The sequence below is a fragment of the Diaphorina citri genome, unplaced genomic scaffold, assembly GCF_000475195.1.
Source record: "Diaphorina citri unplaced genomic scaffold, Diaci psyllid genome assembly version 1.1 scaffold1900, whole genome shotgun sequence".
NCBI classification, from domain to species: Eukaryota; Metazoa; Arthropoda; class Insecta; order Hemiptera; family Psyllidae; genus Diaphorina; species Diaphorina citri.
The window spans coordinates 39,314-55,212 of record NW_007379326.1 but is presented as its reverse complement, the minus strand read 5'-3'; the positions used below and the strand labels follow the sequence as shown (position 1 = coordinate 55,212).

Here is a 15,899-nt window from a genome sequence, read left to right as displayed (position 1 = left end):
GGTTTCTTTTATCTGGTTGACCAGTAGTTATAGTCATGTTTACAGTCATACCCCGTATGTTTGCACTGTGTGAATCCTTTGTACAGTTCATAATGGAGACGGAGTGGGTGCTAGTTTTGATATTCATACTGCAAGCTGGATGCATGTTTCATTATGCAATACGGCTAATGTGGCCATCATAATGGTCTCGTGGGAGGAGGGGAGGAGAAATTCATAACAAAGGCGTCCGAGAGAGTTCTCATTTACTGAATCAACACGAATTTCAGAAGTCAGTTAGACAGCGGTTTAGACAGGTAACCTTTTGCGATAACACGTGCTGGTTATTGCGGTATGCACTCGGTGAGGATAATTAGAGAGTCATGGATGCATGTTTCATTATGCAATACGGCTAATGTGGCCATCATAATGGTCTCGTGGGAGGAGGGGAGGAGAAATTCATAACAAAGGCATCCGAGAGAGTTCTCATTTACTGATTCAACACGAATTTCAGAAGTCAGTTAGACAGCGGTTTAGACAGGTAACCTTTTGCGATATCATGTGGTTATTGCGGTATGCACTCGGTGAGGATAATTAGAGAGTCAAATTCAGCGAAAAAGTTGAGGTGGAATTAAAACCTGTCCCTAGCATATTGTTTTTCCGACTGTAATCCAGCGGATGAAAACATGCAAAACCTCTGCATTAGCGCACTCTTTCTTTCTACGACTCCTTAATGCAGTTTGTAAAAGTGCATCTGAGGGCAATGTACCAAGTAGACCTACTCATACAAAGTCTAGAATATAGAAGCAGTGGCGTAGCGTGGTCTAAATTCAAGTGTAGGGCCTTGTAGGGCTCATGTACAGGTCTACACATTATGGGATAAGGTTTAGTGAAAGAAGAAGATGTTAGGAGTTCCTCTTACCATCAAAGTCCACGGTCCCAGATCCGTCCGAATCGATTTCAGCAATCATCATGTCCAAATCGTCTGCTGAAATTTTGTCGTCCAATTCCTTGAGGATTTCTCTGAGCACGTCCGTTGTGATGTAGCCGTTTCCTGAAATCAAAAAGTAGGAATTTTTATTGGATTTACAATTTTACGTACACATTGAGAATTTAACACCAATTTTGGTGCTCTTAGTAACCCGATAGGTATCCTGGTAAACAGGATGGCGAGAAATTTTGTCGTCCAATTCCTTGAGGATTTCTCTGAGCACGTCCGTTGTGATGTAGCCGTTTCCTGAAATCAAAAAGTAGGAATTTTATTGGATTTACAATTTTACATACACATTGAGAATTTAACACCAATTTTGGTGCTCTTAGTAACCCGATAGCTATCCTGGTAAACAGGATGGCGAGAGTTCAATCCTAGCCGAGGCATGAAATTTTACTATCAATTTTTAGGTAGTTTGGCCAGCAAAGCACTTGCAATGGGATTCTTTTCTTTCATTCATCAAGCAGTACTCTTATAACAGTTATAAATAAGCACTATCCTTATTTTGAATGCTTGACTGGATTCGAGAATGAATAGCAAGTATAAATTTATTTTTTTGGCTCCACTTTTCCCAAGCATTGTGATGCACCCAGTTTGAATTATCTGTTATGTACTCAGGTTCACGATTATCTCTCTAGTATATTTGTTCACACATGTGGTGTATACCTGTAGCATGTTTCCAATTGTCACCTGGTGTACCCCACTACCGGCTGAAAACTCTCACTGTACTTTTTCTTAGTACTTTTTCCGCGTTATGAACGGTAGTTGTGTGTCGTCCCTTTCTTCCTTTTTTGAGTTCTCGAAATAAAAGGCTCCTTTCCAGGTGTGCTCTTTTTTTTTTTTTGCCGGATAAGGCGTTTTAACACAGGATTACCAGGTCGTTCACACCGAGTTGTGCTTTTTAATTATGTTTTTCCAATAACATTTCATTGTTCAATGTTCATGCATGTGATAGTGATAGTGTAAGAATTGTTTTATGTAGATTTGTAGAATGATTCGTTGACGTTGATTTTGTTGAAATATTCCAAAATTAAGGAAAGTACAAAGATGACAGGAATCACGTTCAATATGAAAGCAAGAAATATATTGAGAACGGTAGGTAAGTTATCTGTAATAATAAAGGTATTTTTCTCATTAATAGAAATTTAGTAATTCTAGTTCGAGTTCCAGTCTAAATTATCTGCCAGTTCCTCCTTCCCATCCAGCCTGTAAGGTTCCAGCTTGAGAAGAGGAGAGAGAAAAGGAGAGAGAGAGAGAGAGAGAGAGAGAGAGAGAGAAAGGAAGGAAGGAAGGAGTGATATAGAAAGAGCGAGAGAGAGGGTGCTGTTGAAGAGAGAGGGAGAGAGAGAGAGAGAAGGAAGTGGTGTGAAAGAGCGAGATGTAGACCGAGGGGGAAGAGAGATTGGAGAAAGAATGGTAGAGAGAGTAAGGGGGGAAAAGAGCGAGATAGGAAGAGGACGAAATAGAGTAGGATAAAGGTAGAAAGTAGATCCCACATTTCCTCTCAAACCAAGAAATAATAAAAATCATCCATCTGTACTATCTGTAGTTACAATCCTTAACAAAATACCCAGTAGAAATAAAATTGTGCAGGTTGTACCATTGGCGATTTTGTTCGCGGATTTTGCGATTATGTTCGCGGATTTGGCAATTATGTTCGCGGATTCGCGTCCCGAATCGACATTTTGGATATTTGGCAAGCCTACCTATACCTCCTAACCTGACCTATCTTATGCACCTGGATTGAGTAAGCAAAGGTCTATGAGTCCAAAGCAGCTATCATGAGTCATGTCCAGTAAGTAGTAGGTGCTTTCTAGGTAAACTTCTCGACATTTACATCTAATTGCACCTTTTAGACAGAAGAACGAGGTATAATTTATATACCTGCCCCAGGCCCCTTCATAAAAACATTTATTCATGTTCAATAGGTTCGTTGAGTAGGAGTATTGTGTGGTAGGGACGTACATGTCTATGTCTGTGTTGTAGAATTTTAAATCGATATCCTACTATGACCGCTGTGTCCTTGCTATGTACGTACTGTCAGGGACTGACACCTAATGTGGAAGAATGCTTCCGTTAGTAAACTGTCGATGAATGGTGTTATTTATGTTAAGGCGGCCTCTTCTTCATCCATTGTGTGCTGCGTCCATTTTTGTTTAGGACTATTGCATTTTTGTTCGCTGTCTCACTATTGCATTGCCTTGCCTGGAGAAATATTTTGAGACCAAATTTCCCAATGTATTTTCCTTTTCCAAATTGAACCCGTTATAATCTCTTATGGTGGTTTCTAGACATTTCTGAATCCCGGGTTCGCTCTTAGTTCCAAAAGGACTCGTCGATTTTCGAACCCAGAGCGCTAGTGTGCCCTGCATTTTTGTGTAGAACACAAAACTCGTGAGAATTCGTCAATTTGAGTTCGCTATAAATAGAAAGCATTACTTGAGCATTACATAGGTATCTACTTGAATCCGTTTCAATTGGAGAAGGGTGTGTAAAAATGAAGGAACCTCACATTTCACATACCTACTCTTTAATGGGACTTAAACTCTCAACCATGTTCCCCCAGATATCCAGTCTCACTGAGTTAATAGGAATCGACTGCAATTCCTGCTGATATAAACAAATAAAAAGGCTTTTGAAAGGTACACAAAAACGCTTTCGTGGGCTTAGCTACAATTTCTGAATGTATTGTTATTTCAGATTGTTGAGGTTGACCTCTATTATTCAATGAAACAGACATGTAATTAGTTTTTTCAGGACTAATGTGAGTTAGGCTTCTACGAATCTACGAAATTTCCCATCCAGCCTGACTAGGGTCGGGGAAGAACCAGTAGCACGCGATTCCCCAAATGGTCACCCGTTCCGATTTCCAATCACGTGCAACGTTGCTTAACTTCAGTGATCTATCGGAAACTGGTGCATTCAACATGCTATCCCCGCTGGCAACAATACTATTGTCAGTTCGTTTGTTTATTCGAACAAACTGTAGAACTAAAAAACAATAAATTTTATTTGTAGAACTATTCGTGTGTGTAGAATTGTTTCAATTTGACTAAGGTCAGCCCAGAGGTACTCCACAGGGTTTTGATCGTCTCCCATCCAGCCTGACTAGGGTCGGGGAAGAGCCGGTAGCACACGATTGTCCAAATGGTCACCCGTTCCGATTTCCAATCACGTGCAACGTTGCTTAACTTCAGTGATCTATCGGGAACTGGTGCATTCAACATGCTATCCCCGCTGGCAACAATACTGTTGTCAGTTCGTTTGTTTATTCGAACAAACTGTAGAACTAAAAAACAATTTTATTTGTAGAACTATTCGTGTGTGTAGAATTGTTTCAATTTGACTAAGGTCAGCCCAGAGGTACTCCACAGGGTTTTGATGGAACTACGTCTCAGATTTTCCATTGTACCGATAACGATAGTTCTGATGATAACAGCTCCGTGACTACCTATCGACATCATTACCGGTGTTCTACACTGGCATAACTTATTGACATGTGTACAAATTTACATAACATTGGAAAATAGGAATATCTACTATTTCATGTACAAATCTACGTAGACATATCATACGTGTATCTATTATTTCAACTGTTAGGTCATAAAAGATAATGAAGGCGCTGGAACTATGGGTACAGGTAGATAATGGGAGGTACCTATTCATAATGTTCACCTCTCAGACGAAAGAAAGTCTGTTTCTCGTTCGACAATTGTTGTTAGTTCTCACAAACGCCTCCAGAGGGCAGCAGCGGTATGCTTTTTTTGCGACCGCAGAAAACTTGGAATAATTTCTTGACTTCTTTTACGTTTGTCTGATAAGAGTTATAAGATAAGTTTCAAAGTTCAGTGAACTGAAATCTCTTTTAGAAAATACCCTTTAAAGCCCAAAGATCAATTTTTTTTTTTTTTCAGTATGCACTTAGATAACTGTCTTTTTTTTATTTATTAATTCCATCAAAATCCTACAAATACAAACCGTTCGAGGGAAGGCAAACAAATAGACTTCGATTTTAAAATTTAAAGAACAACAAGAGTCAATATTCTTTCACCAAGGATAAAGTCTTACTTTTGCTGGAACTCAAAACGTGTACTCCCTGTTAGAACGTACTGCCTGATTTTCCTCACTCCCTATATTATATTTTTCAGTCCGTTGTTTGTTCACATGAAACCAGGCCAACATTTACTCAAACAGGTCTACCCCTCTCGGCCCCCAAATATAAGCATTTATTTACATTGTAATATATTATATTTTTCAGTCCGTTGTTTGTTCACATGAAACCAGGCCAACATTTACTCAAACAGGTCTACCCCTCTCGGCCCCCAAATACAAGCATTTATTTACATTGTAAACTTGAATGTACCCCGGTACATTCGCCATATTGCTGTACGGGTAAATTTAAATAAATGGCTCTGAGATTGAGAGGGTGCGGGTGAATTTTAGGTAATAAAAATATCCCCTTGGCCCGACGAACACACGGGGGTAATGTAACGGAGAATAATATTTTCCGTGTAATGAACTAGACATCAATCTACAGGGTGTCCCATATGTCGAAAATAAATCCCGTTCCCAATTTCGCATATTCATATCCTCCAGATAGTTAGCTTTATAAACGGGACTGAGAACCTGAAAGCGACTTTTCAAAGTTCATTATACAACATAACAACGCTTTCATTGGAGTTTTAATGTTTGTCAAATTTTAGATCTTTTTCGGCATTTGTCAAGCTCACCGCTTGGTGACAGAGCGTGCAAAACTTGGTGATAAGTTACCCTTGGGTACCTATATAATGTTTCCATTTTGGTTTACGTCTTCATAAAATTGCCATTTTGTCAACAATGGCAAATAGGCATGCTAAATGATGTCCCTATCCCTACTTGGTTGTCTTCACTCTTTGCTGTATTGTGTGGTAGGGACGTACATGTCTATGTCTGTGTTGTAGAATTTTAAATCGATATCCTGCTATGACCGCTGTGTCCTTGCTATATAGGTAGTGTCAGGGACTGACACCTAATGTGGAAGAATGCTTCCGCTAGTAAACTGTCGATGAATGGTGTTATTTATGTTAAGGCGGCCTCTTCTTCATCCCTTGTGTGCTGCGTCCTTTTTTGTTTAATGCATTTTTGTTCGCTACCTCACTATTGCATTGCCTGGTGAAATATTTTGAGACCAAATTTCCCAATGTATTTTCCTTTTCCAAATTGAACCCGTTACAATCTCTTATGGTGGGTTCTAGACATTTCTGAATCCCGGGTTCGCTCTTTGTTCCAAAAGATGAGGTCCTAGAGATTTACTCATCCCATCTTTGTGTTTATGTTAATTACCTAAAGCTAATGGCTCAATTGGGGATACCCCCATTTACTATAACTCGGGAATACTCCGTTTAGTATGTACATAATTCATTGTCTGTAAACTACATGAATATACTCTTCTCCCTAATGTAGTGTTAAGCTGTTTGCCCCCCGCCCCCTTTGACCTGTCTTGTCTCCCTTTCTTCCCCTGCCTCCTCTTCTTCCCTGAAGTTCCCTTTTGTCTCATCCTACTTCCCAAAGAGAGCGCTAGTGTGCCATCCATTTTTGTGTAGAACACAAAACTCGTGAGAATTCGTCAATTTGAGTTCGCTATAAATAGAAAGCATTAATTAAGCATTACATATCTACTTGAATCCGTTTCAATTCGAGAAGGGTGTGTAAAAATGAAGGGACCTCACATCTCACATATGTACCTACTACCTACTCTTTAATGGGACTTTAACTCTCAACCATGTTCCCCCAGATATCCAGTCTCACTCAGTTAATAGGAATCGACTGGAGCTGTTTGCCCCCCGCCCCCTTTGACCTGTCTTGTCTCCCCTTCTTCCCCTGCCTCCTCTTCTTCCCTGAAGTTCCCTTTTGTCTCACCCTACTTCCCAAAGTATTCTCCCCTCCAGGATCTGATGCAGTGTTGCAATAAATGTTTGTTTTTCAAAATGTACACAATACTTTGTGTAAAGGTAACACCAATGTAATTCATCCGTTAAGAGGGGCAAGGCTATCATACTGGGTGGGTAAACGTGTGTATGGGGGGTAGAGAAAGGTTCTTACCACTTGGTGGTGGTGAAATTTCCTTACACTCCAAACGGGGGAATATTTTGCTTGGAAATTCCTGTATGTGGAATCAAAATGATATTTCCCCCCTGACCTGAGGTTAGAATAATATTGTCCAGTATTTATACTGCTTTCAGTTACTCCTCTAATATACTGTTCAAGGGCCTAACGGGCTGTTTCAGGAGCCAGGATAAGGATTTTCCTCTGAATAACTAAAATAATGTGCTAATAATAATAAAAAAGAACCTAAGCAGGTTAAAAACCCCACTTTGGCCATGTCTTCTAAAAACAATACTTCCCTATTCTATACCAGGAAAGTTAAAATTCAATAACCAAGTTGGTTTCTTTTCTCTGGTTGACCAGTAGTTATAGTCATGTTTACAGTCATACCCCGTATGTTTGCACTGTGTGAATCCTTTGTACAGTTCATAATGGAGACGGAGTGGGTGCTAGTTTTGATATTCATACTGCAAGCTGGATGCATGTTTCATTATGCAATACGGCTAATGTGGCCATCATAATGGTCTCGTGGGAGGAGGGGAGGAGAAATTCATAACAAAGGCATCCGAGAGAGTTCTCATTTACTGATTCAACACGAATTTCAGAAGTCAGTTAGACAGCGGTTTAGACAGGTAACCTTTTGCGATATCATGTGGTTATTGCGGTATGCACTCGGTGAGGATAATTAGAGAGTCGTGTTTCATTATGCAATACGGCTAATGTGGCCATCATAATGGTCTCGTGGGAGGAGGGGAGGAGAAATTCATAACAAAGGCGTCCGAGAAAGTTCTCATTTACTGAATCAACTCGAATTTCAGAAGTCAGTTAGACAGCGGTTTAGACAGGTGACCTTTTGCGATAACACGTGGTGGTGGTTATTGCGGTATGCACTCGGTGAGGATAATTAGAGAGTCAAATTCAGGGAAAAAGTTGAGGTGGAATTAAAACCTGTCCCTAGCATATTGTTTTTCCGACTGTAATCCAGCGGATGAAAACTTGCAAAACCTCTGCATTAGCGCACTCTTTCTTTCTACAACTCCTTAATACTTGTTTGCAGTTTGTAAAAGAGCATCTGAGAACCTGTCCCTAGCATATTGTTTTTCCGACTGTAATCCAGCGGATGAAAACTTGCAAAACCTCTGCATTAGCGCACTCTTTCTTTCTACGACTCCTTAATACTTGTTTGCAGTTTGTAAAAGAGCATCTGAGGACAATGTACCAAGTAGACCTACTCATACAAAGTCTAGAATATAGAAGTCTCTTAATTGGTGATAATTCTGAGAACAAGCCCTTATTTTCGTACGCATATTGTTTTTCCGACTGTAATCCAGCGGATGAAAACATGCAAAACCTCTGCATTAGCGCACTCTTTCTTTCTACGACTCCTTAATACTTGTTTGCAGTTTGTAAAAGTGCATCTGAGGGCAATGTACCAAGTAGACCTACTCATACAAAGTCTAGAATATAGAAGTCTCTTAATTGGTGATAATTCTGAGAACAAGCCCTTATTTTTACTCAATTATTTGAATTCCAATTAAGTATTTATTTGTTTTCATTTTACGCTCTGAGCAATAATAATTGTCGGGTGTCTTTTCAAATGAAAGGAGTTCTCAGAACTCTATACAAAAGTTTTAGAGATAGATTCCCCAGAAACAAGTTTAAATAACAGACGCCAGTTTTCATTATTGAAAACAGATTGCTTTTGTTTGTTTATTTATTTTTTGTACATTTTAATTTTATTCTAAAAAGAAGAAACGAGAAACAAACTTAACACAACACTTTAACTTTAGCTTTATGGGTAGAAAAATGGTTTGAAATAAAACAAGGGGGGCGAATGAATTTTTCTGCAAATTACTCATGAAAAAACCTGTGTTAAATTAGGGAAAAATACCGTTTTCATTTATTTCTTTAGCCTCTTTTACCGAAATTTCTTTTTTGTGCTCCTTGAACTCAAATTGCCCTGTAAAATTGGCTTGTGTTCTTGATCAGAGATTTCCCTAAAAATGTAAGCAAATGACAAACAAAATTGCCGATCTAAAAAATTTTAGCTTTAGTTTGTAGAAAAATAATTTCCAGTCCTCTGGGTAAACTTTTATCTCTCAGCCCTCTGCTCTTGGACGGATGACAGACAGGTAAATGTAGTATCATTTGAATGCAGTATCATTGCCGTTCCATCATGTTTCTTGGTGATCAGATCATTATTTTGAATGTTTAGATAAATTTTGCCGCCATTCCATCATGTTTCTTGCTGATGTTTGCTATCTCGAAATCTGGAATTGTTTTCCTGATTAGATCATTGTGAGTTTTGAATGTTTTGATCAATTGCCGTCCCCTAACGGCCAGCGTTAGGCGAAGAAAGTCTTGTATATCATGGTGCGCCTACAAGTGTGTGCAGGTGACCTGCATGGAATCATCGAGAAGTGGATGAGATTGAGTAAGTAGGAGAGGAAGAAAAATACCATTTCCCCGTTTTTATTGCATCGCATTCAATAAATAATAATAATGTAGAGGTATTTTCTTCTTATCCCTCTAAGCAATTTCCCTCTCTATATTTCCCATTTTACAAGAGTATCCAATATAGAGGATTAGGGGAATGGGTTTTCTCGTACCATATATTGGTAATATGTTGTGTGTGTTGTGTTATTGAAGAGAAATGTTCGCTACGTGAACAAGTGAACGTCTAAGGAACAAAGTTTTTGAATGATGAGCCCTGCGCTGCGCATGGATCATGTTGGAAATTTAGCTTCTTGCCATATACCTAAAAGAGAAGGGAAAAGGAAACGGTAGAGGAAAGAGGAGAAGCTGGAAGACTAGAGGATTTGTATTTAATATCAATTCCGTTGTCTCAAGCGGTGCATATGACCAAGAAGTTGACGAGCACCACTTTAATAGAATAGAAGATAGATAGATAGATAGAATTCCATTGTCTGAAAATCTTACAGCATTAATTTGATGAAAAGATTAGTTGGTCTATTTATACATGAGTGCACAAGACGCAAATCCTATGAAAATGATACGGATATTTGCTAGAGCTAAAGGATGAAAATTTGAGGCATTTGTAGAGAAAAATCTCCAACTATTGTAGAAATGTGTTTCATCAGTTGGGAGTTTGGAATTGCTGGGCATGGAGAAATGCCTACATTCATTTCCGTTCCATGCTAAGGCCAGCCATTCACTAACACACTGACCTGACAGGTCTATTAGGTGATAGTGTGTTATGCTCATCAGGCGGACCTGATTGGGTTCCATGCTAAGGCCAGCCATTCACTAACACACTGACCTGACAGGTCTATTAGCTGATAGTGTGTTATGCTCATCAGGCGGACCTGATTAGGTTCCATACTAAGGCCAGCCATTCACTAACACACTGTCAGCTAACAGACCTGTCAGGTCTATTAGCTGATAGTGTGTTATGCTCATCAGGCGGACCTGATTAGGTTCCATGCTAAGGCCAGCCATTCACTAACACACTGACCTGTCAGGTCTATTAGCTGATAGTGTGATATGCTCATCAGGCGGACCTGATTAGGTTCCATGCTAAGGCCAGCCATTCACTAACACACTGTCAGGTCTGTTAGCTGATAGTGTGTTATGCTCATCAGGCGGACCTGATCAAGTGTACCTGTTAGATCTACATCTACCTGATAGTGAGTGGCTAAGCTTATGCTCATCAGGCGGACCTGATCAGGTGTACCTGTTAGATCTACCTGATAGTGAGTGGCTAGCCGAACAGTACTGACGTGACGGTTCATTTTGAAAAATGCCTCTGCTACCAAATTTTCTTCTCGTATTATCATCGTTGAACGATAAAAAGCCTTGTAAGTCAAAATCAATGATAGCACTAAATGCAATCATGATTATCATAATAAGACATTATCATCCATAACATCGTTGAACGATAAAAAGTCTTGTAAGTTAACACGTCTCAAAATCAAAATCAATGATAGCACTAAATGCAATCATGATTATCATAATGAGGCATTGACGGTTCATTTTGAAAAATGCCTCTGCTACCAAATTTTCTTCTCGTATTATCATCGTTGAACGATAAAAAGTCTTGTAAGTTAACACGTCTCAAAATCAAAATCAATGATAGCACTAAATGCAATCATGATTATCATAATCAGACATTATCATCCATAACTATCATCCATAATGTCAGTTTCTAGCCAAATGCTCCCCCGGAGGTTTTACCTTCTTTGTCGTAGAGTCTGAAAGCTTCCTTGAGTTCTGCCTCCATGGCCGCTGCATCCTCCACTTCATCTTCTGATAGGAACTGAGCTGCCAGCTGTACGAACTCTTCAAATTCTAGCTCTCCAGATCCTGAAAGATGGCGAAAAGGAACAAATTAATGTACTAATAATTCAAATTTGACATCTCCCCCGATTTCTGTGGATGTGTCACCTGATAGGAACTGAGCTGCCAGCTGTACGAACTCTTCAAATTCTAGCTCTCCAGATCCTGAAAGATGGCGAAAAGGAACAAATTAATGCACTAATAATTCAAATTTGACATCTTCCCTGATTTCTGTGGATGTGTCAGAGCTGTACGAACTCTTCAAATTCTAGCTCTCCAGATCCTGAAAGATGGCGAAAAGGAATCAAATTTAATGCACTGATAATTCAAATTTGACATCTCCCCCGATTTCTGTGGATGTGTCAGTTCATGATTGTACGATTGAATGTTCTACATTTTTCAGAGCATTATGTCCTTTTGAGAGTTTTGCCATCTCCACCAATTCTTTTAAATTTCAGTGGATGTGTGACTTTTCTCATGTCTTGAAAATCTATCTCTTGAAAATCTATCTCTTGTATTTTTGGCGTCTCCACTAAAGCATTATGTCCTTTTGAGAGTTTTGGCATCTCCACCAATTCTTTTAAATTTCAGTGGATGTGTGACTTTTCTCATGTCTTGAAAATCCATCTCTTGAAAAACAAATGTTTTGGATTTACCCAAGATCATTTATTTTGGTAGTTTTGTCATATCCACTAGTTTCTCTCTTGATTCTTAAGTTGTTAAAGTAATTTAGATCGGTATTTTTGGCGTCTCCACTAAAGACATCTGACTTAACAAAGAAATACATATTAGAAATACGATAAATTTCCAATTCAGGTGTCCAATTCCTTGAGGATTTCTCTGAGCACGTCCGTTGTGATGTAGCCGTTTCCTGAAATCAAAAAGTAGGAATTTTTATTGGATTTAAATTTTACATACACATTGATAAAATTTAACACCAATTTTGGTGCTCTTAGTAACCCGATAGCTATCCTGGTAAACAGGATGGCGCGAGTTCAATCCTAGCCGAGGCATGAAATTTTACTATCAATTTTTGGGTAGTTTGGCCAGCAAAGCACTTGCAATGGGATTCTTTTCTTTTGTTTCATTCATCAAGCAGTACTCTTATAAAAGTTATAAATAAGCACTATCCTTATTTTGAATGCTTGACTGGATTCGAGAATGAATTGCAAGTATAAATTTAACCTTGTATAGGAATGCTTTTGTGGCTTCAGAAGACGGAGGTGTGAAGAAAGTTAAGGAAACTTATGAGAATAGAATGGGCTATTGGAAAAATTGAAACCCGCCTCAGATTGATTGAAAATCAATGAAGAACTATAAGAATTCCTGATTCCACAAATTCCTAACGATTTTCTCTAATAAATTTTCTTTCGAAATGAAATTAACCCACATGACAAGCGAATTATTTCTCGTTGATAGAAACGAGCTTTTCAGCTATAGTTTCTGTAGAAAGAACTTATCTATCTCTTTTGTACTGTTTTGGCCAGCAAAGCACTTGCAATGGGATTCTTTTCTTTCATTCATCAAGCAGTACTCTTATAACAGTTATAAATAAGCACTATCCTTTTTTTGAATGCTTGACTGGATTCGAGAATGAATAGCAAGTATAAATTTTACCTTGTATAGGTATGCTTTTGTGGCTTCAGAAGACGGAGGTGTGAAGAAAGTTAAGGAAACTTCTGAGAATGGAATGGGCTATTGGAAAAATTGAAACCCGCCTCAGATTGATTGAAAATCAATGAAGAACTAAAAATTCCTGTTTCCACAAATTCCCAACGATTTTCTCTAATAAATTTTCTTTCGAAATGAAATTAACCCACATGACAAGTGAATTATTTCTCGTTGATAGAAACGAGCTTTTCAGCTATAGATTCTGTAGAAAGAACTTATCCATCTATTTTGTACTGTTTGTTCGCAGATAATTCGCTTCTGTTTTTATTAAATTTTCTTTATACAGAAAAAACAATATCAAGTATGTGCAATAATACTACAACAGAGCACGAATCGCATCCATACTATGGAGAAACCAGTAAAACTCAGTTTTAAACAAATAGATTTCATCATCAATTTCGCCATCAACGTTTCATTATGGAAAGAATAGACTTACTTGGTTTTGGTATTTGGTCCATTCTTTCATTGAACTCGAAATATTGGCTGCCCAAAGCCTTTTACCTTGAAGTTCAGGACAACCTTTTTCCTTGAAGTAACACCCAGTATCCAGATTATTCCCCAGTAATTTTTTCGTGTTAGCTTTCACAATAGAATGATAGAAAGGAAAAAAAAAGGAATTTCGCTAAAAACGGATGGGATTATTTCTCCGTTGTCGTTGATTCGAAATTTAATAACATGCTGTTAATTTTTCTGAGATTCCTTGAAGTAACACCCAGTATCCAGATTATTCCCCAGTAATTTTTTCGTGTTAGCTTTCACAATAGAATGATAGAAAGGAAAAAAAGGAATTTCGCTAAAAACGGATGGGATTATTTCTCCGTTGTCGTTGATTCGAAATTTAATAACATGCTGTTCATTTTTCTGAGACGAAAGAATGTCGTAGATTTTTTTGCTGTTCATAAAATAAAGATATTAGAAAATACCAGTGTTATCTTTTGCAAATTCGGAAATTGTACATTTGCAGAATACCACAATTTCAAAATAAGCTGATGCAGAAATAGTCCGCGATTGTCACGCCAACATTGACAAGAGGGTACTGTGTCACTTCTTTCGACAAGTATATTTTCTAACGTACAATGTGCCTGTATAATTACAATCCAGGTACTATACTGAACTAGACAACTGTCAATCTTGAAAGTTCAGGGTTCCGCAAAGATGTTCACCTTTTGAAAAGGGTTCCGCGGGCCAAACTAATTAAGAAACACTGTTCTAACGTACAATGTGCCTGTATAATTACAATCCAGGTACTATACTGAACTAGACAACTGCTACTAACGACTGACAAAGGTATTGTACATCTGGATTAAATCTGTTTGTTTTCCGCTGCTCGAACACTAATCACCTTTTCCTAGTTTCAGCAGTTTTCCTGTGAGATAATTTTCCAGGAAGAAGAACTGGGAAAGTTTCGCACTGCGACAGGATAAAAGCGTAACAGCTGACTAAAGTTTTCCAAATTTCTCTCCAGAGCTTTTTGAAGAATTCTAAATTCCTATAATAACTAACTGGGTTTTCTTGCTTAATGTTTTGATGTCTTCTTGTACGCCTTTTCCTGGTTATTCTGAGAATTGTCTCATGCTTAAATTTGGAAATCCCGAGCTTTGTGTGGGGTTTTTGGAAATTTCCCTAGCACGAATTGTTTACGATTTTATTTCACGAATTCTGGAACAGAAAACGAAGAAAGAGTGTTACTTGATGGCAGTAAAATATCATTAAAAGCTGTATCCACGCATAGTCGACGCCGTCGCGTCGATCGACGAGCTGAAGAGGTGAATCTGTGTTGTCGAGGTAGTGCATGGTTTCAGTCGACGTCGATCAACGGGATCTATATGTGGACACAACGTTAGAATTAATCGGGTGATCAAGGTTTTAGGACATTCTTGCTTAATGTTTTGATGTCTTCTTGTACGCCTTTTCCTGGTTATTCTGAGAATTGTCTCATGCTTAAATTTGGAAATCCCGAGCCCGAAAAGTCGCTTTGTCTACTAGGCCGCTTTGTTTTGGGAGGCACTTCGTAATGCCCTTTTATTTTAAGTTGCACTAAGCACATAGGTCTTAGATACGGTACGGGGTACGGTTCAAGAGTTTTCAATTTTCAAAAATTTGAAGAGGATTCTCCGCCCATCCCTCCCAGCTTGATTCAGGCTGAATTTGTACACTAATACGATTATTGTATGCGCACGTATACATACGGTATTTTGGGATGGGCACTTACTTATCTAAAGATTGCATTGTGTGAATACAAAATAAAGATTTGTTCATTTCCAGGTTTACAAGGTTAATTTCCAACAAAGGGGAAATTTTCGAGTACCCTGTAGTAGACAAAGGTTTTCCTGAAATGTTCACTCCGTACTAAATGATTGCCTTTCATTATTTTCACCGCAAAATTACTTAAGTCAGTTAGATTTAATAGGGGCTCATCAATTTGAAAGACCATAAGGAGAGTGATCTAATGAGAGAAGATGAAGGGAGGGGTGTGTGTGGACAATCTAAGGACGTTCACTGTTCAGCCATGGGTCTGACATTTTTAGACATACAGAAATTTTTCTCTAAAGGACAAAATAGTACATGGGTCTGACATTTTTAGACATAGAGAAATTTTTCTCTAAGGGACAAAATAGTATCATTGTTAATGACAAGACCAAAGTCGTTTTTACTTTTTAGTTTTGGGAAATTATTTAGTCTTCTTTCGTTTTAACACCAGCTAACTAATGAATTAGGTTCTAAGCCATGACATCTACCAAGCTCAGTATTTTTTTTACAACATTTGCACCAGCATCAGCATTGCTGATTCAGCAGGATATTCACTGTATAATCTATCTCGATATTTGTCCTCTCACCTCTAGAAAAAGTAATCCCTGCAGTTTGCCTTTTCCCTCATTCC

The 15,899-nt window shown here is 38.4% G+C and overlaps 1 protein-coding gene across 1 annotated transcript in view; it reads right to left on the bottom strand.

Moving 5' to 3' along the window:
• Positions 1–898: 898 nt before the first annotated feature.
• Positions 899–15,899, bottom strand: part of LOC103517588 (troponin C) — a gene marked incomplete at its 3' end in the record, with an annotated part of 48,809 nt that continues 33,808 nt past the window's right edge. The window contains exons 4-6 of the mRNA XM_026829624.1: positions 11,246–11,374; positions 1,153–1,213; positions 899–969 (exon numbers count right to left, since the gene is read on the bottom strand). Coding sequence (XP_026685425.1) covers positions 899–969; positions 1,153–1,213; positions 11,246–11,374 — 261 coding nt within the window. The remainder of the gene's footprint in view (positions 970–1,152; positions 1,214–11,245; positions 11,375–15,899) is intronic.